At 43.0% G+C, this 26,637-nt stretch overlaps 1 protein-coding gene across 1 annotated transcript in view; it reads right to left on the bottom strand.

Annotated features, from left to right (window-relative positions):
• The window catches only part of ADAMTS5 (ADAM metallopeptidase with thrombospondin type 1 motif 5), a gene marked incomplete at both ends in the record, with an annotated part of 40,049 nt that extends 26,753 nt beyond the window's left edge, over positions 1-13,296 (bottom strand). Inside the window, 2 exons of the mRNA XM_079544225.1 lie at positions 1,363-1,495; positions 12,346-13,296. Coding sequence (XP_079400351.1) covers positions 1,363-1,495; positions 12,346-13,296 — 1,084 coding nt within the window. The remainder of the gene's footprint in view (positions 1-1,362; positions 1,496-12,345) is intronic.
• Between the last annotated feature and the right edge of the window lie 13,341 nt (positions 13,297-26,637).

Below are 26,637 nucleotides of genomic sequence, written 5' to 3'. Positions count from 1 at the left end.
TTATTGGCTTTATAGAATCCAGGTATGATACTACTGCACACATCTGTTTTTAAGCTGTATTTGAGATGCTGCTGTATGTTTCTAGTAATTTCAGATTGCTTCTTCTCTTATTAACAAACCACCTTGTTTATTAAAATAAAATTTCTGGTTTGGGGACTCATTCTATCATAATGTCTTATGCTTTCATTCAACACATGAACTCCATCCATCCACGCCTGATCTCGTTTCTTTGTGGCACTGTAAAAGCTGCAGGCTTAGGCTCACTAATGGTTGAATGATCTGGATGTTAACATGCCAGCTGATTTTTCATACTTGGTGACCTCCGGTTGCTGAGCCAGGTATATATCAGGCACAGAACTCTTAGGCTCTACCTGCTAGTTACTTGAAAATTGAACTACTGCAATGATACTCCCAAAGCAAACTTTACTTTGGTTTGGCAAAAAGTACAAGGCAATTCAGAAATTGGCTCCCTCTGAAAGTTCTCCTTTCCTTGTTATTTCCTTCCAAGAATGTTCAAAAAAAGAGAAAAAAAAAGAATGTTGTCCCCTTTTAAATTGCTGTTCACTCACCAAAGCGAATAGCCTTCATACTGAATGTATTTCTAGTGAACACAGGTCATGAAGTATTAGAAAGTTAAAAATAGCCAAGATGGCAGCAGTCTCCCTCAAGGAATACAGCATACCAGATGTAACATCCCAGAATACAAACTTTCTTCTGTCACAAATTCTATCTTAGATCTTTCTCAAGTGTGTGAGTAACACTCGTAAGTGAAACTGCTGTCTACTAAAGCGGAGACTGAAACCAAGTCAAGCAGTTTTTTTGAACAAATTATCAACACTTACATACTATTTCACTTATCTTGGGATTCACATTGGTACTACATTTTACCATAAAAGTAGCATTTCAATACTCCTAGAAAAAGATTTTGATCTTTTCCATAAAAACCTTCTCTGTAGGCAATACACTGTTCCATGTAAAGTTTCATAACAATAATGCAAGTAGATCAAAAAGGTTAGTTATTTTCCATCGTGTATACACTAAATGTGTGCAAAATGTAATAGATAAACCAACCACCTTCTCAGGAGGGACACGTATTGACGTTTTTGGACAGTAGCAGCAGCCTTTGAATTTTCACTTTGACTGCTGCTTAAAAACTGTCAGAAAGGAAACACCTACTGTGCGCCTTCACTTGCCTTCTGATCCCTTATTAGTTAACCCTGAAGTGCATATGTATACAGCCTTAATCCCCAAGTGAGTATCTGGACCAAGGGAAATCTGGAATTAATTGCGAAGTATTTTGGTTACTAATGCAGCTGTTACAAGTGTTTGATTTGGCAAGCGAACAGAAAAGGCACTGCATACCAATTTCGTGAGCCACTGTAAAAGCTGCATGGAGGCCGTCATCTTCAATCACTGCACAGCTGCGCTCAGGAGAGCATATGGTCCCAACGTCTGCCATTCCCAGAGTATCACATGAATGATGCCCACATAAATCCTGTCCAGGAAGGAAAAAAAAAATCATTAAAATAAATTTTTACACCCATAAGTAACAACAGGCTAAAGCCACCAGTCCTTTGCAAACAGCAGAACCTGGATAAAAACAGTCATATGAGCTTACATCTAAAGATCTCAATGCAGTTTGAAAGCATGATTATCCAATCTCTGCTAAAGTCACTGGGAGAATTTTCACTGAATTTAATTAATCTACAGCTAACTATTGTTATTTAAATTTGTATTTCTGCAATGCATGCAGACACTTAAAGTTGCACTGAACTAGTACACAAAACACATGCCATAGAAACATTTCTGAAGAAATAAAATATATCCAAATATATTTATTTACTAAAGGTGAAAACAAACGCACAGATAAAGCACCACATTCCTAATCATTTCTTGAATTACAGATTGCCTCTCTATTCAAAAGGCAAATCTACTTGTACCTAAATAAATGAGATTGTTATATATTAAACCTCATGTCACACCCGCCCAGTAGTACAATGATTAATAATGTGTATTACCCAATATACCAAGTATTTTAGCAATTCTCAGAGGTTGCTTAAGGAGTCAAGGACAGAACAGAGTGCAAAATCCTCTTGATTCCTAGTTCAAATAGTGCAACAACTAGGTCACATGCTACCACTAGGCTTTTTTTTTTTTTTATTTCAGGATGCTACTACTACCACCACCACTACTACTACTAAAAAATGAAGCTTTGGTCAGACATATGGTTTTTTCAGTTGAGAAGGAAAAGTTGAGATCATGCCATTTGGAACACTCTTAAGATTATTAATTGTGGTTGAGTGAAAACATCATTTTCAAGGCAGTATTATCAATTGCTACTATCAAAATGATCAGAGTTCTATTTTTTTTCCTTCATTTTTAAGAATCTCTCCTTCCCTCTAGATCTCCTTTATAAATGACTTAAATGTTTCATAATTAATCCATTCTGTAGTGCTTATGATCTAGAGTCTATTCAGAAAGAAGATGCAATACTTAAATTCCTATTACTTTTCTTGTGTTCATTTCTATTTATCCTTTTATGCACCACTTCTGAGTATGGCCCTTTCAATCTAACAGTACATTTTACACAGGGTAGTTTAAAGTGGTTTACCTACAGCAGCATAGATCAGGTAACAAAACTCAGAAAATGCTTGGCTTTGTACCAGTATAAATACCTTTTAGTAGGGATATAATTGATCTACATAAATGACTGTAAGTTGTATAGGAAGTTATACTAGATCCATTTTAACTGGATCCACATAAGCAGTTGAACTGAAATTCTCACACAAATACAAAAAAGCACATAAATGAGACAGAAAGTTGCTTAGTAAAGAAGGTCTGAACTACCTTCATGTTGATAGTACCAAGAATGGTATAAAATACACTAATTGAGACCTCGTCTGTACACACAGATTCTGTGCCATTTGGTCCTCTCTTATGCCTGTGGCGTTTTTATCACTTAGATGCTTACATAAGTATTCCTCCCAGTATGATACAATTATATCAGCATCCATATGCCTCATGCATAAACTGCATGATTTCTTTTCATTTGCATACAAGAAGAAGCTAAGTCAGTGATGTGGCCATGGAGCTGTAACAGCAAACACAATCAGATCTCAAAATGATTATTCAGATTTGACAACACAAGTGTAATTAAAATAACACAGTCTTTCCAAACAGGCAGACTCATAAGCCTCCTTAGAGCTACTTCTGATGGGAACTCTGGATTTTGAAAAATTATAACCAGGATGTTAACGATAAGCATCCATTCCAACTTTTGGCTGGTTAGTAATACCATCCTAAAAATTTCCTAAGCTATGCATTATGCCACCTTCATTAAACATCAGAAAATAGCTATGCACATACACAGGCACGAAAGGAAATAGCAATGTTTGGTTACCTTTCATATGTTATGTGTTACTGACATTACACCACATTACACGCCCCAGTTTTCCTGTGAATTCCAGTCACTTCATCAGGTTGTTGTTCCTCCATTACCATAATTTCCCAGAGTATGACATATATCCAAACATCTCAACATCTTACTAGTAGCCTTCAAGCTTATTTGCATAACAGCTGTCTAGACATAACAAAGCAGGCTTTATGCTTTCCTTAGGAATAACTGAGCTTCAGGCCAGACAAAGTTCTTGATTGACTTTATTACTTAATGGTCACCCCTAGAATATCCTGCTTACTAGCTAGCTCTGTCAACACCCCACAGGCAGTTGGTAAACACTTGCCCCCAGATAGAGGTAAGGTGGTAGTGTGGGACCAGAGATCCCCATAAGATAAAAGAGAGGAAAGCAAATGCACTGTGGACAGAAAGCAGTGGATTGATACAGCACAACTGCATTTCCAGCAGCTGGCTAAGTCACCACATCTGGAGGGCCTCCCCAGCAGACTGAGAAAGATGACATGGGGAGTCCTGCTGCCAGCTACTGAATTTCAGCTGGGCAGTAGTGGAGCAGGGCTGTAAATGGTCTTGAGACAGGAAATATTTTCTGGTATTAGCTTATTTGTGTGAAGTTGTTATTCATAGAGTCACAAAGGGATATTAACAGTCATTGGAAGGATGTCCACAGATTGCCCATCTGCTACTAGAGCAGTGCGTGCACTGACCAAGCTCTGAACAGAGAACATGCACAGAGCCTTCTGGTAGTGCTCAGTCCTCAGTGACTGCATGAGGATGACTTTTTTAAGCTAGTTTGTCCATAACCAGGCAGATTACTCAGGACGTGGCTCCATTATGCTCCATTATCCAACTCTTTCTTAATTTCTCTTGCCCACGTATGATTTACAATATTTCTACTCACAGCATCCCATGTTATATATTACAGACACAACTGAAGTGGCATCTCTGAGATAAATATTCTGAAAATTTTGCTATTGGATGTTTTCCTTCTTAACTCATCACTTCCTAGTTAATGGTCTTTCCCCACAGCACAACTTTCAGTGATGTGACAAAGATCACACCTGTTAACACTTTCAATCTTTTACATCTGTATGGCAATTTTTCCTTCGACTTACAGTTTCTATAGCTATACTGGTCATACTGGATGATTTGTTAACAGCATTGATATCTACACTTTTAGTTTTCCCAAGCAGTTTTGAAAGACAGTCACAGACTTCCAAAGTAAAATTTCTGGGAGTACATTAAAAGTTCTTATTTCCTTAGAATGTAGTATTTTCTTTAAGAAAAAAAAAAAAAAAAGGCCTTGATGTAATGATGCAATTTAAAAAAAATCTGCTTGGATTCCCCTCAATTTTTCAAACTCCTGAAGTCTCATGATACTTAAGATCAATTTCTAACAACTATTTTGCTGTGGTGTGTAGCTTTCATTTTAAAAGTCAGTCTCTTTTTCAGATCTGTATACTCGTTTAATTGCCTCCAAGCAGAAGAAACTTCTAAGAATATGTGTTTCTTGATATTTCTGAAGAAAGAATGCAGCATCTGGCCTTTCATCTAGATTACAGAAGTTTCAAAATGGAAGAAGGAATAGAAAATGCGTTTGCTACATAGGAGACAATAGATGTTAAGCCTTAAGCTTTGGCAAAGAAACAACAGGAAAAATGAGCTGTACATCATAAGACCAGTAGTTAATTAGAGAGCTTATTAAAGGCCAAGTTTTCCTGGCATTCATAAGTATTTCAAGAGCAGCTGGCTGTTGGCCAGATATACATAGCATTGTAGTGAATGAAGATAACTCTAGTGGCCTCCTGCTTGAAGTAGTTAATTTATTTTACCTGAAAATCTTTGATTTGTGTGGTAAGGTTAAAAATGAGAATAAACTGTTAAGTGAAACCTGATAGCAGACCAGAGACTATGGACTGGATCCAAAACAGTATTTAAGAACCAGTGTGGACTGTTTGGTGGAATGTAAATGGAGAAGAACAAAACCCACCCCTGTCCCTGGGTCTTTGCGTTATCTATCCTGCACAGGGCTTGTAGTTTGTGACTTTACGGACCCCAAAGTAAAACAGTTTTACAGCCCTGAGCAGCTTAGCATTTAGCTTACACTGAAGTACAGACATTTAGTGTTTCTCAATCTTTGTCCCTGTGGGAACTCAAGTCTACACATATTCTCAGATCAGACCTAAGAGATACCAACAGGACTGGACTTGGTTGCACATCACCATGTTTTAAAATCACAGCTAACAGCTTTTACATCACTATGTTTGTTTGCTTGCTTTTCTGGTGTCATTACAATGGTCCAGCAAAGCCTTTGCCCAAAAGTTTCAACTTCAAATTCCTTTGAAGGATGAGGATACTTCGAAGTGCATTTTTTAGGAAAGTGCCCTAAGCACCAGACTATAGCCTACAAGGAAGGCATGCACATGGCTGTGTGTGCAGGAAGCTGGGGCTCCTCCCTTTGCAGCCCATGTGCCAAAGGTTTCCATAGCCCAGACTGCAGTTAGTGCTTACAGCACCTGGTGAAGGGACTTCATTTTTGGTTGCTGTTCTCAGTCTGCTTCTGTTATTTTACATTTAACAGCCTTTCAGTAAATTACGTAAAACACTCTTCTGTATGTTTTGGGAGCACAGGCTTTCTTGCTCTAAGCAGCGCACTCCGGTCAGCAGCTTCAGGTCATGATTTCTCTCCTTCTCACCACATGTATCTTGAATTACTTGCTAAATAGTGACATAGCTTTGGTCAGAGAGGTGGAAAGTTTCCTTAACACCTGGAACAGCTTACAATCTAATGGTTAAGGACCTCTCCTGGGAGGTGGGTGATGTAGGCCTAAAAACCCTCAAGCAGAGGAAGGAATTAAACACAGCTTTCCAACTTCCTGCACAAGCGTTCTCACTGCAAGTCTGTAAAAGGAAGGTGGGGTTGCAACTTACTCAGGACTCACAAATCCATCCTTCTGCACTCAACCCTGGAAAGTAGATGGAAGTTTATTAACGTCACAGCAACACAGAACAGAACACTTGGAGACAAACACTAATAAAAAGGAGATAGAAAGACTAAAGCTCATAGAAACAGAAAGGATTACCAGTATCACCCAAGGAGTGTGTGATGTCCAGAAGGCAAAAGGAGTACAAGATTGGAATTGATGCACCTCAAAATGTGTACTGGAAACAAGGGCTAATGGGTAATAATAAGGGAATGGTCTATTTTACCCTTCAGCTGATACTAGGACAATTAGAAAGAGAGACTGTACGTTCCAAAAATGGTGCAACAGTGCTCTGGAGAAAGCCTGCTGTGAAAAGTCCTGCTCCTTTTTAGCAGTTTTTTAACTGCTAAGTCTTGCTGGTGTGGATGTCCAGGTAAGGGCATCGGGACAAGGCCTAGCCATCACTGTGAAGGAAAGCACTCCAGCTAGACCCACTGACATACTGCTTCACCCTCCCCAACACATTTTGAGGGGAAAAACAAAGTCTGGTTAACTTTTGAGAGAAAAAGGAGTGATGACACCTGCCTCTTTTACCAAAAAAAAGTAGTTCTACCTAAAAACGGAGGTCACCTTCCTTTCAGGTTACTATGTTAAAGTCAGAAATAAGCCAGGAGTATTTGAATCTCAAACACAGTAAATTGTCTTTCTGAATTCTACATATGGAGATTTGATGTTTTGGTGATGTTGGGACCTCCTCACAGGAGTGGTTACTTAGACATGCTCTTACTCTTCCCTTGTATGACACAAGGACCCTAAGCATCTGTCATCCCAGGACACTCTGCAGTGAAGCATTAGTAACAGAGTCTAAATTGGACTTATTCTTTGTGATCTCAATAGACAAAGTAACAAAACTTCTTTTACTCCTAAAATATACAAAGAAAATGCAGTGGCATTATGTAAAACACAGATTATTAAAAAGCAACAACAACAACAAAATGCATACAAGTCTTTTGGATTCTGCACGGGGAAGGGAAGGCAAACAAAATTTCAGTTGTGAAAAACACCAGTTGTGACTGGTGAGCAGGGAAAGATGTTTGATTTAACTTGCCTATTCCATAAATCTTTTGCATGGAAACTCCACACAGTCTCTGTAGATTAGCATGAATCATTAGAATGAATCCTCCCCCTCAAATAATGCACCACTTTATTTTCCCCTGAGACATCAACTAAATGTATTAGATTTGCAAAAAAAAAAATGGCTAAAACCCTACAGAACTGGAAGACATGTCACATCATAACTTCTTCAAAGTAATAGTAATAAACGTTAATGAAATATATTTTATTGACAATTGTTATGCTGACCTCCTTTACAGATTAAGAATTGTGAGGAGATGATTATATATATATATATATATACATATAGGGAGAGAGAGAGAGAGAGAGACAGAGAGAGAGAGAAGTAGAGCCAAAGAAAGTAGTTGCTCCACTCAATGAAATAACCATCTATTGAGTTGAGGTAATCCAAAACTCACTGTTACATTTCAACAGCACTGTCAGATTGACAGTTAAACTAAATCATACACATAAGATCCATGTAATTACTGTGTGGAAAAAGGCAGGACGGTGGCCTTTGGCTCCAGTGTGAACTTCTTTTTAGAGTCAGGTTTGCTGATTGTGGATGTGGATGTGGATATTGTGGATGATGCCTTATGAAAGTGTTTGTTCTTGGTGCCTACATCTACTTGAGAAATATCTTTTTATTTTATTTTTAATTTTCACGTGATTCAGAGTAGGAGGAAAGGGAAAGGAAGAGAACTGGATTTTGTCCAAATGCACTCAATAGTTCACTTGAAATTTAACTGAGGGTCACTAATGAAACAGACTGGATGAATTCTCAAGGATAATTACAGAGCAGGCAAGATCTCAGAGAAGAACAGTCTGAGTTCAAGCACAGTTTGCAAGACACAACAAATATGTTTTTGTGCTGTGACAAATAATCTGGCACATATTTGTTGCACTGATAAAAACCTGAAGACTGAAGATAACCTGCTTCCAGCTTCAGAGAACTGTTAATGAGAACATTTGAAGCAGATGAAATTGCTGTTGACTTCACAGACTTGGGAAACAAAGTGAGCTAATATCTGAGGGTACAGGGCTTACAAGCTCTTCTTCCTTCCCACCACACAGCTGCACCTGTACCACAAAGCAGAGTGGGGTCTCACCTGGCCACCAGATGATCGAGTCCTAGCATCTCCACACTGTGGAAGATGCTCTGAAGATGCATGTGACCTAAGGATTTACAGCTGCTGTCAGGGACTCAACCGCAAAGCGGGATCCATGTATTCTCTTGGCTGTCAAGGCCAAACCGCTTTAACAAGAACTTTCATGGTATTTATTGTGGTTTAACCCAGCAGGTGGCTCAGCACCACAAAGTTGTTCGTTTACTCCCTGCTTTCTCAATGGGTAAAGGAAGACAGTCAGAAAAGAAAAGTGGAATTTACGAGTTGAGATAAAACTACTTAATAAGATAGAAAAAAGGAAAATAATAATGACTCCACATATATATAGGAATGTATATAACAAGCGATGCACAAACAACCACTCAGCACCCCCTGATCGATGCCCAGCTAGCTTCTGGAGCTGCAAAAGAAACATCAGCTCCCATTCCCTTCAAAACTCTTTTGGCATGATGTCATAAAGGTATGGAATATTCCTTTGGCCAGTTGAAGTCAGTTATCCTAATTCTGTTCCCTCCCAGCTCCTTGGGCCCTTTACTGAGAATGGCCTTGGTTCTGTACAACACTGCTTAACAGCAACTATAAACATCAGTGTGTTATCAACATTGTTTTTCTACTAGAAGCAAAACATTGCATCATACCAGACACTCTGAAGAAAGCTATTCCATCCCAGCTGAAACTAAGATACCTTTCTATTACATCTTGGTACCGATAAGTCAGACCCCTCATACTTGATACTTTGGGGAATTCAAAATAGTTGTTATGGAACCCAATGAGTTTCTGCAATATTTAGTGACAGATAATTTCTGCGTTCACTGATGTTTATAGGTGTAACAGTAACCAGACCTGTTATAGTAGCTTTTCTGGTAGTTACATCTGGGATTCACTGCAGCTAAGGGATAGAGTTACGCTGCCCTTGCCCCCGTTGATAGCAATACAGAGCATCAAGACATTATCTGTATCACCCCAAATGGAACTCAGGTATATATTTATTTACTATTTATTTTGCTCTGCAGCACGATTGCTTTGAAATACTTGCCAAGTTAGATACATGTTATGACTAAAGGTAAATTGACGTTTTAACCCAGAATTAGTAAACCTTCTTCAAAAAATCTTCTTGCATGGGAAATATTTCCAGCATGAATTATGATTATAGTAATTTAGACCTCTCATACCAATTTTACAATACGAGAAAGCTGCCAGCGTTCTTAGTCTATCAGTGGTTGTTAATTTATCTTGAAACAAGTAATGACAATAGAAGAGGAGAAAGCAGTGGTGCTGAACTGTGAGCAAGCATCTTTTCATGTCAAAACAAGATCCGAGTCAATGTCACTCCAGAATAAAGACAATTATTACTTCAGAGCCTTGTATGGCAGTAGGCATGTGCAACTGAGACTAGGTCCATGTCAACAGTTACATACAGCTGAGGACATGTGTTTAGCTGACAAACGATGTGCAAATATTATTCTGTTGATGCAGAGACACAAAGTTTGAGGTGGCCTCAGTTAGTAAACAAAGACGGAAAATGTACCTCACACATTCACTCCATGCCTCAAAAACAAGCGATTTAGCGGAAGACATCTGGATGTTCAAAAATTAGCATGACGGTATTCAGAGCCCATCAAAACAGGCAGCCATGGTGCGGCGTCTCGTAGCTAAGCAACGCACTTCATACATTCAAAACATAGTTGTAAAAGTGGGATCCTCCTGCCAACTGCTGCCACTCTCATTGAAAAGCTAAACTGGAAAAAATCTTGCTCGAGCTCAAAGTGGGACTGTTTTCTGCAGGAAACATCTCCGCTCCTTTTTCATTCTTTAACCCTTTTTTGTGTTTACATTCCAAGATGAGCAAATAGATTCATGTTGACATTCTGACTGTAAGCATATAAAAATCGTGTGGATTCCCTGCAAAGAACATCATAAACACATGTAGCAAGAAACTACGATCCTGTCCTTTCTGAGCCAAATACTGACGTGCAATGCCAAACAATGCGCCTGCACACGCAACCATTCATCAGAACAGATTATGTTATCCGGAATTGCTCTGCTGCATGCGCTACATGTAAACCAGGAAAAACCACTGAGGCATGTGCCTTTCTTTTCCAGAGTACCTACATCCCTAAGTAACAACGCAAACAATATCTGCATCTTAAGAGTGGAGGGAGACCAGGGGAACGGTGACACTTAGTGGATGTACTGCATGCATCTGAAAGCAGTAACCCTGCCCATAGAAGATGTGTTACTCAGGAGTAATTCAAAGTGGGTTACTGATTAGCACTCTTGTTCTGGCATGAGGGCCATGCAAAAATCCATGCATAAGCATCTGTAAAGCAAGTGCATTTTAAAGACACATCCTACCTTAATCCAAAGAAGTTAAATCATTAAGCTAGGACTCACAGCCTGCCACCGTAGGAGTTTCTGAACCACAATAAATCCCAAGGAAATAAATGGGAATTCTGGCAGAGACACACACCCTCTAGTGAAAGAGTGATGGATTTTGGCCCAAGCTTAACCAATAAGCCATTGGAAGGGATGTTTATAGCAAAAAGCAAGAACACTATGACCCACCCTAGGTAGCCTGCTTTCTTTCAGATTGTAATGATAAAAAAATGAAAGCTTGCAAATTGGAATGATGGGTTTTAAACTGCTAAAAAAAGGCTCCAGTTGCACAAGGGACGCCTGACCGACACAGAACTTAATGTTTCAACTATTTACAGCTATAAAAGCAAGCCAGGCACTTTTTTTCCCCCTTCTGGAGCAACTCCTTCCACAAACCATCCAAAGCATCCTTTTTGGCAGGCTTTGGTGATGTAGAAAAGCAGGAGTACTCGAACCAACGGAAAGTCATGCCGTTATTTTTTTCATACTTGAGGAAGAAAAAAAATTAAAAAAAGAAAACACCAAACCCAGACCGCTGAGGGCAGAGTCTTACAGAAGAACTTCATTGCATAAACTCTACCACATGTCTACTACAGCAATGTCCCGTAACGACCTCTGGCGATGCAATTAATTAGTGAGTGGGCAGGGAGCGAGGCGCAGCTCCGTGTGGCTCAGGCTGGTGGGTTCTGACCCATGGCTGGTTGGGACACTCATGTCTCACTGCAGGGCAGGATTCTGCATCCCCTCACCAGCAGCCCAGCTCACTCCACTTCTGCAGCTCTGTTTGCCTGTGGTTTCCATTTGCGCCCTACCCTCGAACCACAGAGCAGCAGCCAGCTTCCAGAGCAGCAGAGCTGGCCTGTTGTGCTGGAAATAGCCCGTCAACCCCCTCAGTGAGGAAGTCTCATGTGCTTTTACGCTGCCCTGTATGGGCTTGCTAGCAGCTAAGCAGGTTCACCGGGGGACTAATATAGGCTGGGGAACAGTCAGCTTGCAGAACAGATCTCTCCCTGAGAGGGGCTGTGTGTGACGAGCTCAATGAGAGAGGACACAGTGTCATCTACCAAGGGGAACAAGGAAGATAGCTTCAGATCTGGCAAACCACTGCCTCTCTGATCTGGCAGCAGTCCCAGTGCCATGCTGAAATGGATGGCCTCACAGGGAAGAGGAGACACACCAACACATACACGACATGTTGGCTTTCCAGCTCCACTTCCACCCCAGCAGCTGTTCATCTGGGTGCTAGTCCATGGGCCACAGCACTACCCAACCACAGGGACAAGGATGCGGGCAGGCAGCAGCCACCAGGCCAAGCGCGTGCTGGACAGCGGCCGCATTGCTACCGCCCCATGAAGTGCCGTGCCCGGGATGCCGGGCCCTGGTTGATGCTTACCTCGCGGGTGAAGAGGATGGCGGCGTCGTAGTGCTCGTCGTGATCGTCGTCGAGGCGGTTGTGCTGGTGCTGCCACTTGCAGAAGTTCTTGAGGGTGGTGGCGGCGTTGCGGTTGACCTCCAGCCCCTTCTCCTTCTCGCCTAGAACCACCACCTTCACAACGGCCAGCCGCACGTGGTTCTCCAGGCTGGCGTGCGCGTAGAGCCGCGAGGCGATGGAGGCCAAGGTGAGCAGGTAGTGCTGCAGCCCCTTTCCGTACTTGCGCGCCATGGACGCATCGGCCACCAGCAGCAGCTCCACCTGCCGGGCCCGCGACACCGAGCGACGCCGCCGCCGCCTCCGCCGCCCGCTCTCAGGCGCCGCCGCCGTGCCGGCCGGACCGCGGGTCTCGCAGCTGGGGCGGGCTGGCAGCGTCTCGAAGCTGAAGCGCTCCCTGCGGAAGAAGTGCGGGGCGCGGGCTGGGCCTTCGCCGTAGATCCGCTGGCCGCCCTCCTCTTCCTCGTCTTCCTCCTCCCCGCCGCGCCGTGCCGGCTTCACGGTGTAGCGGGCGCGCCCGACGGCGAAGAAGCCGTCGAGGCCGCCGCAGAGGTTGAAGACGGCCAAGGAGCGCGGGCTGCCGTCCACCGTGCCGCGGTAGTAGCAGCGCGACGGCCCGCCGTTCCGCGGCGCCCCCGGCGCCTCGTCGCGCTCCAGGTCGAGGAGGAAGCGGCGGCCGCCGGCGTAGAGCACGAAGCCCGCCCTGCCGCCCCCCGCGTAGGTCGGGTCGAGGCGCCGAACGACGCCGCTGGCCCCGCGGGGCGGCCCCGGGGGAGGGCCGGGCCGGGGCGGCGGCGGCGTTGGGGCGGCCCCGAGGGGCGGCGGCGGTGCTCCGGCGGCGGCAGGTGGCGGCGGATGGGCCGGGGCGAGGGGCAGGAGGGCGGCCAGCAGCAGGGAGAGCGGCGCGGGGAGCATGTCCCCGGCAGCAGGGATAAGCGGCGGTGATGGTCACGGAGGACGGGGAGCGAGGGGAAGGAGCCGGGCGGCGGAGTGCAGAGGGGAAGGAGAGAGGGGAGAAGGAGGGGGGGGGGGGGGGAAAACGAAGGAGAAGAAAGTTCTGCCTCCTGAGCGCGAGTCAAGTGTGAGCGGGAGAGGGAAGGATGTCAACAAAAGCCGCTCGCGTGTGAACTTTGTGTTTCTCTGCAGGGAAGAGTCAGGAGCACATGGAAGGAGAGAGAGAGAGGCGAAAATCGCAAATCCCCGCTGCTGGGGAGGCGGAGGGGGGAGAGAGGGGAAGGAGGAGAGAGGCTCGGAGCCGGCGTGCAGAGAAGTTTGAGCGCTTCCCGCTCCTCTTGCACTTCTCTGCTGGAGTCAGCGGCTCATCCCCATCAGCGGCAGCAGCGGGACGAGGGCAGCTCTGCTGCGGCTCCGCGCTCCCCGGCTCCGGCGGCTCCTTCCTTCCTCTGCCCCCTTCGGTTTGGAAGAAGGAGGAGAAGGGGAGAGGAGAAATTCAGGCACCAAACACCGCTTCGATCGTCTCCGGTGTGATGATGGTTAAAAAGAGAAAGAGAAAAAAAAAAAAAGCAAAAAAAAAAAAAAAAAAAAAAGCCAAAGAAGCGGAAAACGTCCTGGATTTTGGTGCGAGCCCCCTCTTCCCCTTCTCCTTTCTGTTGTTGTTGTTGTTATCCCCAGTCTGCCGATGTGAACAAGAGGAGAAGGGAGAGAAATGTGAAGATGAGAGGAGGTGGAACAATGAATTTATAGCGGAATGCCATCCTGCAATGGCAATTTCAACAATTCGTCACTGCAGGCTGCCTCTTAAAGGGAGAGCTTCAAAACCACCACTCCCACACTTCCTTCTCATTTAATCAGACAGAGAAACTTGAGGGGCGGGAGGAGGAGAAAGGAGAGAGAGGGAGCGAGGGAGAGGGAGGCAGGAGGGAGGAAGCCGGGGAGGGGAGAGACCGGCAGAAAATATTTGTGTCTGAAAAACGCCGCGTTTCCTTTGGATCACTTAAAGCCGCAGAGCCGCACGGTGTGCGATACTTCACGAGCGATCACCTCGCGTTCTGCCAAGTTCCCCCTCCGCTACAGCCCGAGCTGGGAGCTGCGGGGCTCGGAAAAGAGGGAGCGTCCGGCAGCGCTCCGGGAGAGTTCTGGCCCCTCGCTGCCCCTTGCTGCCCGCAGGCTCTGCCCCCGCCCAGGGGTAGCGGCGGCGGCACCGGGCTTCCTCCCTTTGTCCCCGCGGTCCGCAGCTCCCAGCCTGTCATTAAGGGTCGGCAAGCTGTCATCTCGCTGCGGCGGGCTGCCATTAGCCCGAGCGCCCGAGGAGGAGGAGAAGGGAGGGCGGGGAAGAGTTAACGCTCTCTGTGACCTTACGAGCGACTTCAGATGCTAGGCTCACCACCCGCTGACCGACACGCGCACCCACACGCTCGGTCCCCTCTCCTTCCTTCCCCATCCCCACACCCGACGGGGACACCGCAAAGGGCAGATGTCCGGGTGCACTTTGTCATCGGCTCTTTCCACGCTGACACTGCCCGCAGGCAGAGGGGACAGCACAGAAATCCCCGCTGTTTTCTCTTCCTTGTGCCTTTGAGTCCCGCGGAGACGAGTGCCCGGAGCAGGTGCTCTCTGGCTGCGGTACGCACGGAGGGATGCGGCTTCCCCGCTTCCTCCCAGCCGCTATTAGCACCGCAGCCCTCCGCGGCACGCACCGAGCGATGCGCACATCGGCACCGCGCAGAGTGGGACAGCGGTGCTGAGCTGCGCAAAGAGCAGTTCAGAGGGAGAGCGTTGGAGGCTGCTGTCAGAGTCCTAACGCGCTTCTGTAAAGAACGGGTTAACTCACACCACGAGCGCTTCGCAAATTAATATTCCCGGGTAAATTACGCATTAACATATGCCCGATCTGTAATTAGATCGCCCTGAGGTTATGCTTATGAAATATTTAACGTACCGAAGGTTTGCAGGTGTTCTTTATTCTTTTTTTTTTTTTTTTTTTTTTTTCCTTTTCCCCTTTTTTTTCTTCCGGAAACAAGGAGACATGCAAACAAAAGTTCATTGCTCAGATTCCCCTTGCTTGTTTTTCTGCACTTCAGCAGTTTGCCGTCACCAAAAATTCTTCACCGGAGTTGGCCAATTCCAAAATTCAGTCCTATATCTGGGAGGTCACTTGACGTTTTTTGGGCATCAATCCAGAACTCTTCAACATTTTTTCAAATTTAAATATTTTCTCGGTTATTTTAAAGTAGCTATGAAGTTAAAACAGTTGATTTTCTTTTTTTTAAAAGGGGGAGAGAGAAGTGTAAGGCATGTTTTGATGAAAAGAAGAACCTGTAATTCATCTCTTGCTCTTTCTTGGATGGCTTTTACTTTTCCTTTGAGCCTCATGGATATCTCTTCAGCAACAACAATATTTTTATTGACTTCAATGAGACCTGATCAAGCCCTGGATTCACATATATGTGTGCATCCAAACTCCCAAATGCCTTTGGGAGTTGTGCTAAGGATGAGATCTAGGATAAGGAATGTAGTTTGGATAGCAACATCAGAAACTCTCATTAAAAAAGCGTTAGTTTGTCCATGAATAGGCATATAGCACACAAGAGGCTGGTGTAATGTTCTCCTCTGCTACAGTGTAATTCCAAATGTCCAGCTAGATAGCCTAGGAAAAAGAGAATGCTTAGAATGGTCAGTGGTAATTGAGTGGTGCACCTCAGTGCTTGCCTGTTGTCTTGTCCTGGATTTCCCAAATGAGACAAAAAAGCTGGCTAAACGTCTGCAATGCTGCTTTTCACTAGGCAAGGATGTAGGCTTTCCAAGAAGATGCAAATTAACCTGTTCAGATTACCCTGTGGATTTTGAAGTCTTTCCTGTACAGATTTCAAAACTGTAGTAACTCATTAGTGCAAGAGTGGAAAGTTAGGTCAATCATGCCTCGTCTAACAAGAGGAAATCTCTTCTAGCTCGAGAATCTTGAAGGATAAATCACTTAAACAAGTTGTCTTCTTTTTCCTCCCAAGTTTGCCCTTTTAGACCCTTTTTACAGTTACAGCATTCCCTTTAAACAAGAAAGCCTGTTAGCATGTCCCGAGTTGTGGATGGCACTAAATCCTTGTCAAACAGTTCCGACCTAGAAATCAGAAATCTGACCTTTCCCAACTGAGAGATAGAGAGCCACAAATCCTCAATTATCTTTAAGACACAACACGAGTTTTGTGCACTTTGGACCAAATTCAATCCTGATGTAAAAAGATGCAGTCCCCTTGAGTCTCCGGAGCTGCAAGCTGCTTACATTAAGGCTGTACTTCAGCCCTTGGTTTTGTCCATGAGTCTTAACTCTTAATTAAGCTTAATTCTTACTCCTGGAGAATTAATTTCTCTTCAGGATTTGTTGTTTGAGTGTTAGGAATGCCTGATGTTTCTATCTAATTGCACAGTGAGATGAATTGCTATGGGACATACTCATTTTTTTTCTATCAAATTGTAGGAAGATTGAATCAAACCCAAGAAATCCACCAAGTATGTTCTAAATTAGCATAAAGAACACAGCCAAAGGGTGGCAACTGGACACAGATTTTGGGAAATTCCTGTCCTTGAATCTACCTGTTGCAACATGCTTCCTAACATGGGGCAGCTTGGTGTCTCCTGAGAATAGAGAGTCTTTGTTTTATGGGACATTTTCAGTCCCATTCAGCAGGATCAAACTCACTTGCAAGAGAAAGCTGTTCAAATCTTTATCTCCCACAAATCCATCAGTGATATTTCACCACCTTTCAAATCTACCACATTTTCTTGGTCTTGTCAGGATTTTTAGCAATCCAGACATTATTATTATTTTGTTCAAGTCTATTAGTTTTAGAGATTTCCTATAGTTATGCATTGAAAACACTGAATACACTTATTTCTCAACTGCTCATTATTAAATTAAATACTCATTATAAATCATTTTGCAAACAATGTTTTCAAATGAATATTTTTGGTTAGTTTTCTGGAAAAGTCTAGATATGCCGGTGTTTGAACTAAGCTGTACAGCCTTTCACTCCCACTCTAGAAAAACAGCATAGTCAACACTGTTCCTTACTTTGGACTGTGTGTATTTCTGTGGCTTAAATGCTCTTGGAAACCTATTTAGGATGGAGACCTCCTGGTATTTGTTTTGACTGAGTCTATCTCTTGCTTTTTGACACTGATGTACGTTTGTGGTTGATAAGTGAGCCAACATCACCATTACTGGTGTATCCTTCCCGCCAGCCTTACCAAACGAGTCGGGAACTGAGTGGTTCTGCACACTGAGCTGACTTCATCTTTCTCATACTGGATGTGACAATGGCAAAGGCAGTAGCAAAAAGCTTAACTGCACATTCTCTCATTATCAGGGCCATCAATTCCTCTAAAGAGATTATCTTTTCTAGGGAGCTCAGTTCCAAATTTTTGTAGACCTTAAATTATTTAAGCATCAAATAATGCATACCTCAGAAAAACCCAAACAATTAAAAAGTATTTTCATAATGAAAATGCATAGTGATAACAGACTGGGAGGAGTGCAGCTGCTTTCTGAGAGCAACCCTACGGAGAAGGACTTGGGGCTTCTAGTGAATGAAAAGTTTGACACAAGCCAGCAGTGTGCCCTTGCAGCCTGGAAGGCCAACTGCATCCTGAGCTGCATCACAAGATCAGTGGCCAGTAGAGCAAGGGAGGAAATTGTTCACCCTCTGCTCTACTCTTGTGAGACTCCACCTGGACTACTGCATTTAGCTCTGGGGCCCCCAGCACAGGAAAGATGTGGAGCTGTTGGAATGGATCCAGAGGAGGGCATGAAGATGATTGGAGGGCTGGAGCACCTCTGCTGTGAAGAAAGGCTGAGGGAGCTGGGCTTGTTTAGCCTGGAAAAGAGAAGGCTCTGCGGAGACATCATTGTGGCCTTCCGGTACTTGAGGGGATCTTACAAGCAGCGGAGGGACTAACTTTATGCATGGATAGATAGTGATAGCACAATGGGGAATGGCTTTAAACTAAAATAAGAGAAATTTAGGTTAGGTATTAGGGGGAAACTCTTTCCTCAGAGGGCAGTGAGGCACTGGCACAGCTGCCCAGAGAAGCTGTGGTGCCCCATCCCTGGAGCCTCTCAAGGCCAGGTTGGATGGGGCCCTGGGCAGCCTGAGCTGGTGGTGGGCAGCCCTGCCCAGGACAGGGGTTGAGGTGGGTGGGCTTTGAGCTCCCTTTCAGCCTAAGCCATTCTGTGATTCTATAGTTCTACGACTCTATGAAAAGACACAGACTGGTGTTCTCATGTGTGTGAGCTCCTGAGTGGCATTATCCAGATCATACCTTCATGTCCCTGACAAGCTATACTGCTTATGACCATAACCATGGTTGCTTTAACTGTTCAGTTTTACAGTAAAAAAATGTCTTCAATTACAATAAAATAATTAACTTAAAGTAGCTGTATTTAGCAATAAATGTCTTTTTTTTTTTCTTTTTTTTTTTTCTTTTTTCTTTTTCTTCTTTAGTGTGAAACTGTGTAGCTTTAAGGTAAAATGTTTTACTTGCTTCTTTATGGTCAATGACATCTTCAACTACAGCCATGTGGGAGTGAAGGAGACGCCTTTGGCTTGGGGTTTATGTTTTTATAAGTGGCATGTGTAAGTAATGTATCAAGTACATAACAGTTCCAGTCGGCTAAAAACTTTTCATTTGACATCAGCTTCATTCTTCTGTAAAGACTAAGGAGGCAGCCATAAGGGTTGTTAAAACTGGGTTGGGCATACTTTAAATAGTGGCATTGTTTCAGTGTAACAACACAAGAATATTTGAATTCATGGGTACAGTATCGACACAAAAAAGGGAACTGTCTGGGGCCTCTGGCTGGAAATCAAATTGTTAGGTTATCCATTTATGAGGGAGGAAAAGAAGGAGCTAGTGAGATTTCTGTAAGATTAACTATGTATAAAAATGTGTTACATAACAGAAGTGAATCTCTTGCCTTCACAGCAGGATCCAGAGGAGGAGCATGTTTGCTGATCAAAAGGAGCTGTGACAAAGTCCAGTCAGGAGGAAAAGAAGACACAAATGACAAATTATATTTCCTAGGTGGTATGGGGTCCCTCACCTTCCTAGAACTGATGCAGTGAGTGAACTCACATAAACCATAACATAAATGAATGATTGTGACCATTGAACCTACCATGAATGTTGCTTAAAAACACATGTTGGGTGGAGGTAGCATTCTGCAGAAAGTATCAGATGTTAGTATAGTATCAGACTATTCTTTTTTTTTTTTTTCCTTCTTTTCCTGAACAGCAGCAAAATAATCAGAAGAATGGTAAGATGTTAAACTTTCCTTATAAAAAAGTGACACTTGCTATAAAAAAACCCACGAGAGTGCAAGATACGCACATGATGTATTCTACAGCTGTTTCTTCAGAAGACTAGAAGGCCTGAAAAAGTCTGGAGTCTAGTTCATATGAAGAGCAGCAGACATTTAATTAATGTCAGACCTAGAATTTTACAGCCAATATGTGGTCTCTGAACATCTCTGCTCTAGTTAACAGAACATCTGTAGTAGAAAAACAGAACTTAAATAAATCTGAGTATACTCATACTACTCTAAACCTTACCCCCTTTCTATCATTATTCCTTTAAATATTTTTCCACAGATTTATATGTTCAGCTTCTCCTCCCCTCTCTGCTTTAATGAGCTGTGTCTAAACAAAACTCAATTCAGTATCAATTTAGCAGGCCAACAACCATCCCCTCCCCTCTACCCAAATCTTGTTCATTCTTTTTTTGTGCGTAGGCTGCGTATGTACTCCTGCATGTGTCCTGAAATAGCTGGGTCTGTAATACTGAGGCAATTATAATAAAATAAATGTCTGAAATCTGAAATAAGGTGTTTTTTTTTTTTTTTTTTTTTTTTTTTTAAATATATATTTTAAATATATATATAAATTAATCAAGTTCTCAGTTAATGCAGATTGGGATAGTTCCATGTGGGCAAACTGTTAGAGGCAGCCTTATGAATTCACACACCTATAAATGATATTCCAGTACTGTAGGTGGAATATCTTTTTCCATGTCATCTGAGGCATAAACCAGAAAATGTACTTACCTAGACTTCAAAGTTAAAACTGAAAGGGAGATTAAAGAGAAATTTAAAACAAACATTCAATTGCCAGATCTCACCTGGCATTAATACACACACGGCACCACTTAAGATATCAAGTTTTGGTTGCCGTGTGCACAGATTTTTCCATCTAAATCCTGGTTGCCCTGAACACGGGGAAAGAGAATTTTAGCAGGTTTTCTGAAGCAGGAATTGTTGGGAGCACTGTCAGGTGGCACCTCCTGTTACTTGTCCTCATTCAAAATACAACATCTGCCACAATAGGAAAGGTTGGAGAGCCTGCTTCTTCTCCCACAGACATGTTTTTTAACAGCAACCCACATGTAAGAGCATTTTGTGAGCTTTGTTTTGCCCTTTGTCTGAGAAGGCACAAGAAGGTGCGTGTGGTGCATCTGCGGTAGGGCCATGAATGTGCTTTAGAGTTACTCTCCCACTCATTTTCGCTCACTGTGCTCCGATGTTTACTAAGTAGAGAACACAAATGGGATTTCTCTGGGATAAAACTAAACCAGATGGTATGCTTTGCTGGGTGTGCAAGGTGCAGGACTATGCTAGATCCAGCCTAGAGTCCACCTATCCTCCTGCTCTGCGCTGCTCCTCCTCCAACTGCACTCCTTGTAAAAGCAAATAGTCACACTGCTACTGTTGAGGAACACCAGAAGGATGCAAACAAGCTGCAAGTCAGCCAAATGCTACACAATATCCCTTCTCTGATCAAATATTTTAGACACTTCTGCAGGCTTGGATGCTTTACAAAAAAAAATTATAAGGGAACACATTTGTAAGAGAGGGAGGTAGCTTTTTGAATATACTTTACAGTCTTTAATGGTGAAAAGCGTACATTTTAATGATTTGCACATATCCTGTAACTCACATACTTCCGCCAAAAGGGCCAGGAGGTCCACGTAACATTTAAATGCTTTGTTCGGTTTATTCTGGGGGCTTAGATGGCTCTCAAGAGGTGCATAAGCCTTATACTGGCCTTGGGTGTAAGGGCACAATTCACCCTGAAAGAAGAGACCTAACATAAGTCTCATCACAGCTGCAATATTCATTTCTGGAATGCACCCAGCAGGTCTTATCCAAGCCACTACAGACAGGCAGTTTGAGTTTTTCCAGTTCCTAATGATTACACAGTATCCTGGAGTCAGTTGGACAATTTCCACCGAGAGTGAAACTCTTTGTATTTAATATCCCCCTAAAATAAAAGCGGTATAAGAGAAGGGCCTCAATCTTTTCTTCTTTTATTGCTTGTGTTGAAAAGGGTTAGCCCACAGGGGTTGGAGCACTGGGCAAAACTACAAAATATGCAGTACATCCTGTCACACCAAAGTGGGCAGATCCCCTCCAGTAGCAACTGGATTGATACAATGGAAGACTTTGTCTAGCTTTCCTGCCCATACAGTACTATAGCGTGCATGGTATTTCATTATGGTTTCCATTTCAGGAAGTGAAATGGTGGAAATCCCTAAGTATCATGACTCCATTTTCACCATTGCTCCAGGGGGATCGGGGGTGGGGTGTAAAAGAAGTGGGCAAATCTCACTGGAGCTGTTATACACGATACTGTAATGTACAGCAGGAAATTATTTCCCACTCTGCTGGACACCCAGAATACCAGCAAATGTGAGTCTTGACAACCTTCAGTTGCTATGCAGCAAAGAAATTTTCAGATAAGTAAAAAAAATGGTGTGCCCAGAAGATATCTCATAAGGCAAAGCAAAGAACCTTAATCTTAATTTGGACTGAGCAGCAGGTCCCATCAAAATCCATGTATCATGAACTCTGGCAATAGAAAAATCAGAGCAGCTCTGCTAGACAACAACCATACCTTCACTATGTATTATTCTACAAAATGTCATTCCTACCTCAACTGACCCAGAATAGATTTACAAAGCAGTGTGCAAAAGACATGCACCCATGGAGGCAGCTTACCTTTAAACACAATACAAAAACCAGGATGTTAGAGTAAGGATGACCCAAATATCTGCTCTACTATTTAATCTGAGTTACAGGAAGCTTCAAGACTGTTTCCCAAATTACCAACCCTTTCTCAGAACCCTTCTGTAACTCTGCTCCCCTGTCTGTTATTTTCAGATTTTTTTTCTCTCAAGAGAACATTTTGAAACGTGCATGTCATGGTCCAGATCATAACCACACCAGGCAGCCTCCTTTCCTCCTTGACATTTGCTAGGTTTTATATTCTCCAATATGTACTGAAAAATGTGTATAATCAAAGCCCTTGCCAATGAACAGCATGACTTTCTATGGTTCATAAAACTCACCCATCCCCTGTGTAGGAAAACCATTCTCTTACAGATCAGGAGCTCGCTACTTCAAAACACAGAAACCATATGGTGACGTGTTTTAAAACATAACTAAACAAAGTAAGTAACAAAACAAACCTTCTTCTCCCATCCTTTACCCTTCCCAACAAAACCCCACCTTTTTCATCCAGGAGAACTTGCCAGTGCAGTCACCATACATTTTAGTTGCTGTTGCACAAAGAAGGCTGACTGTAAGCACCATGTTTGTCTTTCGCATCTGTACATTATCTTGTCATCGGCTTTGCCACCTTCTAATGTGGTCAGTCTGCTATGTTCCAGGCAGTGAGAGGGCAGATGGACATTAAAGAATGCTTTGTGCATGTACATCTTTCCCTGCTGTGGCTGGAAAGGTCTTAAAACTGAGAGTCTAGGTGTATATGCAGGAGTGTGCAGACAGAGTTTGGAATCGGTGTATGTTTGGGCTTGAGAGTGGCCACATACACCCAGAATAGTCAACTTGATCTACTGTGTAATGATGCCAATGGACTTCTCTGCTTTTGTCCCTAGCTGGAACAGATTTTTTCTAAGAAGGTTTCTAACCATGATCTTAATATTTCTAGGGAAAAGATGACAGCCTTTAGTAATAAGGTTAATAAGTAACCTTAACTGTTTAAAAGTCACAGCTTTTAGTCTGAATTCATTTAGCTGCTGTGCCCAGTCATTACACTTTGTTAATCTTTTGCCTGTTAGTCTGAAGAATCAGCTACCTTTTCTCCTACAGATAACAGACACATGACTAACCTTTTTTGGGGAGGAGGCTAAAAGGCAATAAAAACCTTGCGCCTACATAAACATTGGCTTTGATTTTTCAAGGCTGTAGTCATTCTCAAGGTCCTCCTCTTAGCCTCCTTCATTTCACCAAAATCCTCTCTAAGCTAGGGCTATTGTATTCGGGTATGGCAATGTGTTTCACACCAGTGTGAATACTCAAACGACTTAGCTTGGTGCAATTCTGTTAGGCAGAGCATCACACTGGGAACTCACATTGGCTCTTAACTGCCTCAGCCTCTTCCTCTCTTAAGAGCTTCTTCAGAATCTCTGCTTCTCTGGAGAGCACGTTCCTGTTCTAAGGTCAGGGCTCACCTTCTTTGTGTCCAGATGCATTGCTCTGTTCAGTACTCATTCTTCAGGATCCTAAATTCACGTCAGTTACTAGTCCTTTTTAAAGCTTATACTGCCTCCTGGACTTATTTTATGACTCAATGTCTATTTCTAGGTCACTGATGATAAATATACTAAATTTCATTGTGCCAAGAACAATTGTCTTTGGTATGCAGCAGCAAAGACTTGCTTGATAATGAACTCTTCTTTACAATCACATGTTGAGGTCTATCAGTTTTCAACAGTCAACATTTGTTGCATATTTTCTATGCGTAGGCATATCCACATGAACCACAGTGAGTAACAACACTGTTATAAGGCTGATTAATAGGTTTCTGTCTTACAGTGACTTTCTTCTTCTATTTGTCTGCTGGAGCATTAGTGATTCAGGCCCATGGCTGCTGTTTTGAATATTGCTGCTGGGGTCCCACTGAGCAAAGTCAAGCTTCCTGAGTAGCACTGACGGAGACGTGACCTCATCCCATCTCTGTTTTGTCTGCTCATACTTACATGCTTCTACTGATAGGGTTCAAACAGAGCCTCTCTCCTTCCCATACCTCTCAGAGACACCAGAATAACCCATCCTTTCCTTTCTGCATCTTCTGAATAGCTCTTCATAATTTTTCATTGCAGGTTTTTCTTCTCTTAGAAGGTCTGTCTACACTGTTGTGTAATCTTCAATTCATCACTCCACTCATCTACTGAACTTAGACTAATTTCTAATGAAGAGCAGTATAGCCTTCTCACTTCCTGCTACATTTCAAGAATTAAGGGGAAAACATTTGGTGGTAGAAGGAAAATTTCCTTATTCTCAATAAAAGGCCTTAATACACATCATTGTCAATACTGCATTCTCCATTCCTGCTTTCCCTCAGATAGTCAAGGCTGTTTCTAAATCCATATTTTCAGACCTGTATGTTCATTAACATCAATACAGAGGAGTTCACATTATAACTGGCCAGGGAATTACGATGCAGCAGAGCCTTGTTCCCAGTTTGTATATGAGGAAACTAATGGCTGCATAAAAATGAGAGGCAGTGACATATCATACTGTCTGTTCTCTGTTGTATAGGCCCTTGTAGACCTCTGTCCCTTCTCATTTGGCTAAACCTGCTTTAACAAGCACCCAGAACAACTCAGCTCAGTTGCTCTTGCTGTTCTGTCCCTGTAAACCCGAAGTGACTCCTTCACATATTTCTCCTGAAGCAGTGACATGCATGTGGCAGAGGCAAAATTCCAAAACAAAGTAAGTAGGCACTGCTAGGCCATGAAAGCCACATGAGGTTGGAGCTCTGATGGCTTTCATTATGTTGTGGTGTGAGCACTCTCTATTCACATGGCCCGATGAATTTCAGTAAGCTCAGCCATTATTTTGTGTTTCAGACTATCTGCAGACTTGAAGGCAGAGTGTGTACATGTTTATGCATCTGTACGTGATGCACATCATTTTATTCTTCAGTGTTAAAAATGCAAATATCTCTCATTTTCCAACCTCTGTAGTTACACTTCACTGGGATAGCAGGGAAACACTAGAAGAGTTATTGGTCAATAGCTCTTATAGTAAAAGTTAGTAATGTTTCCCAGTAGTAAATGTTGTGGGAAAGACATGAATTCCTTTTAAGCTCTGAATCAGATTTATTTTTTTCCCTCCAATCCTTTCCTCAGATCTGGGGAATTCCAAAAAGAAGGGTTTTCAGACTAAAACCAAAGCTATCTATGTTGTAAATGGAACTGTCAAACTTCTGCTTTTACAATGTGTGATTCAGAGAACTCAGCCACCCACATGCTAGCTGTAACCACAAGAGGCAACACTTCAGAGCATCCTATCTGAGAATCCATCTACACGGACATTTCAGACAGACCCGAGGCTCCTTTTCTTCTGCTTTAAGCTTCTTGGACACAATCCAGGTCTAATTTAGGAGTTCTGCAGACATGTTAGCTCAGTTTTGTGCTTGAGTTAATATCAAAGCTCATGCAGTTGTCTGGGTTGAGAAGATGCCTTGTAGGGAAACCTCAGTCCTCAGGTAATACAGAGGCATGTTGTTTCCATGAATATCAGAGGATTTTTACCTCAGAAGAAAAGCATGCAAGGGAGTATGTGTTTCTCTACTTTCTGCTATGCATGTAGAATAGCCTTTCCTCTTGCCCAAGTTTTTTTTCTAGAGAACTGATGCATATTCCACACTCAGCTTCAGAGTGGCTCCTTGCACCCTGCAGACTCCCTTGGGAAGCTCAAGCAGCTCCCTAACCACTCCCAGTCCCAGCCCATCTTTCTTTTCCTTTGTACCCAGTCACATCTGGACAAAATCCAGTCCTCCACTGAAGCTTGTACAACTCCTTTCCTAATAATGCACACTTTACTGATAAGAAAAGTAAGTCTTGCATCAGAAGAGAAAACAACAACAACCCCAGAAAATACCAGAAAATACCCCCCCGTCCCTCCCCACCTGAAGTCACATCTCATACCCAGAAGCAGCGTCAAATACTCTTGGCTCTCAGTCTCTGCAGACAAGAAGTTTGCACCTGAATTGCAAGTGAAATATTTTCAGGAAAAAGACATCAGCTCCAAAATATGGTAACAAATCCTTTGTTTAGTTTTGCTGAATCCCATGGTCTTACGTTTTCATCCCTCAATCCTCCTCACCAGAGTAACAAATATCCAGTAATTTGAACACTTGTATGCTCTTCACTAACTCCCAACAATGGTAACTTGTTCCATATTCTCAGTACCATTTGCATTAAACAGTTCTGCCACGCTCC

The sequence above is a fragment of the Tetrao urogallus genome (genome assembly GCF_951394365.1).
Source record: "Tetrao urogallus genome assembly, chromosome: 1".
In the NCBI taxonomy this organism is placed as follows: domain Eukaryota; kingdom Metazoa; phylum Chordata; class Aves; order Galliformes; family Phasianidae; genus Tetrao; species Tetrao urogallus.
This window is presented reverse-complemented; position numbering and strand designations above follow the sequence as displayed.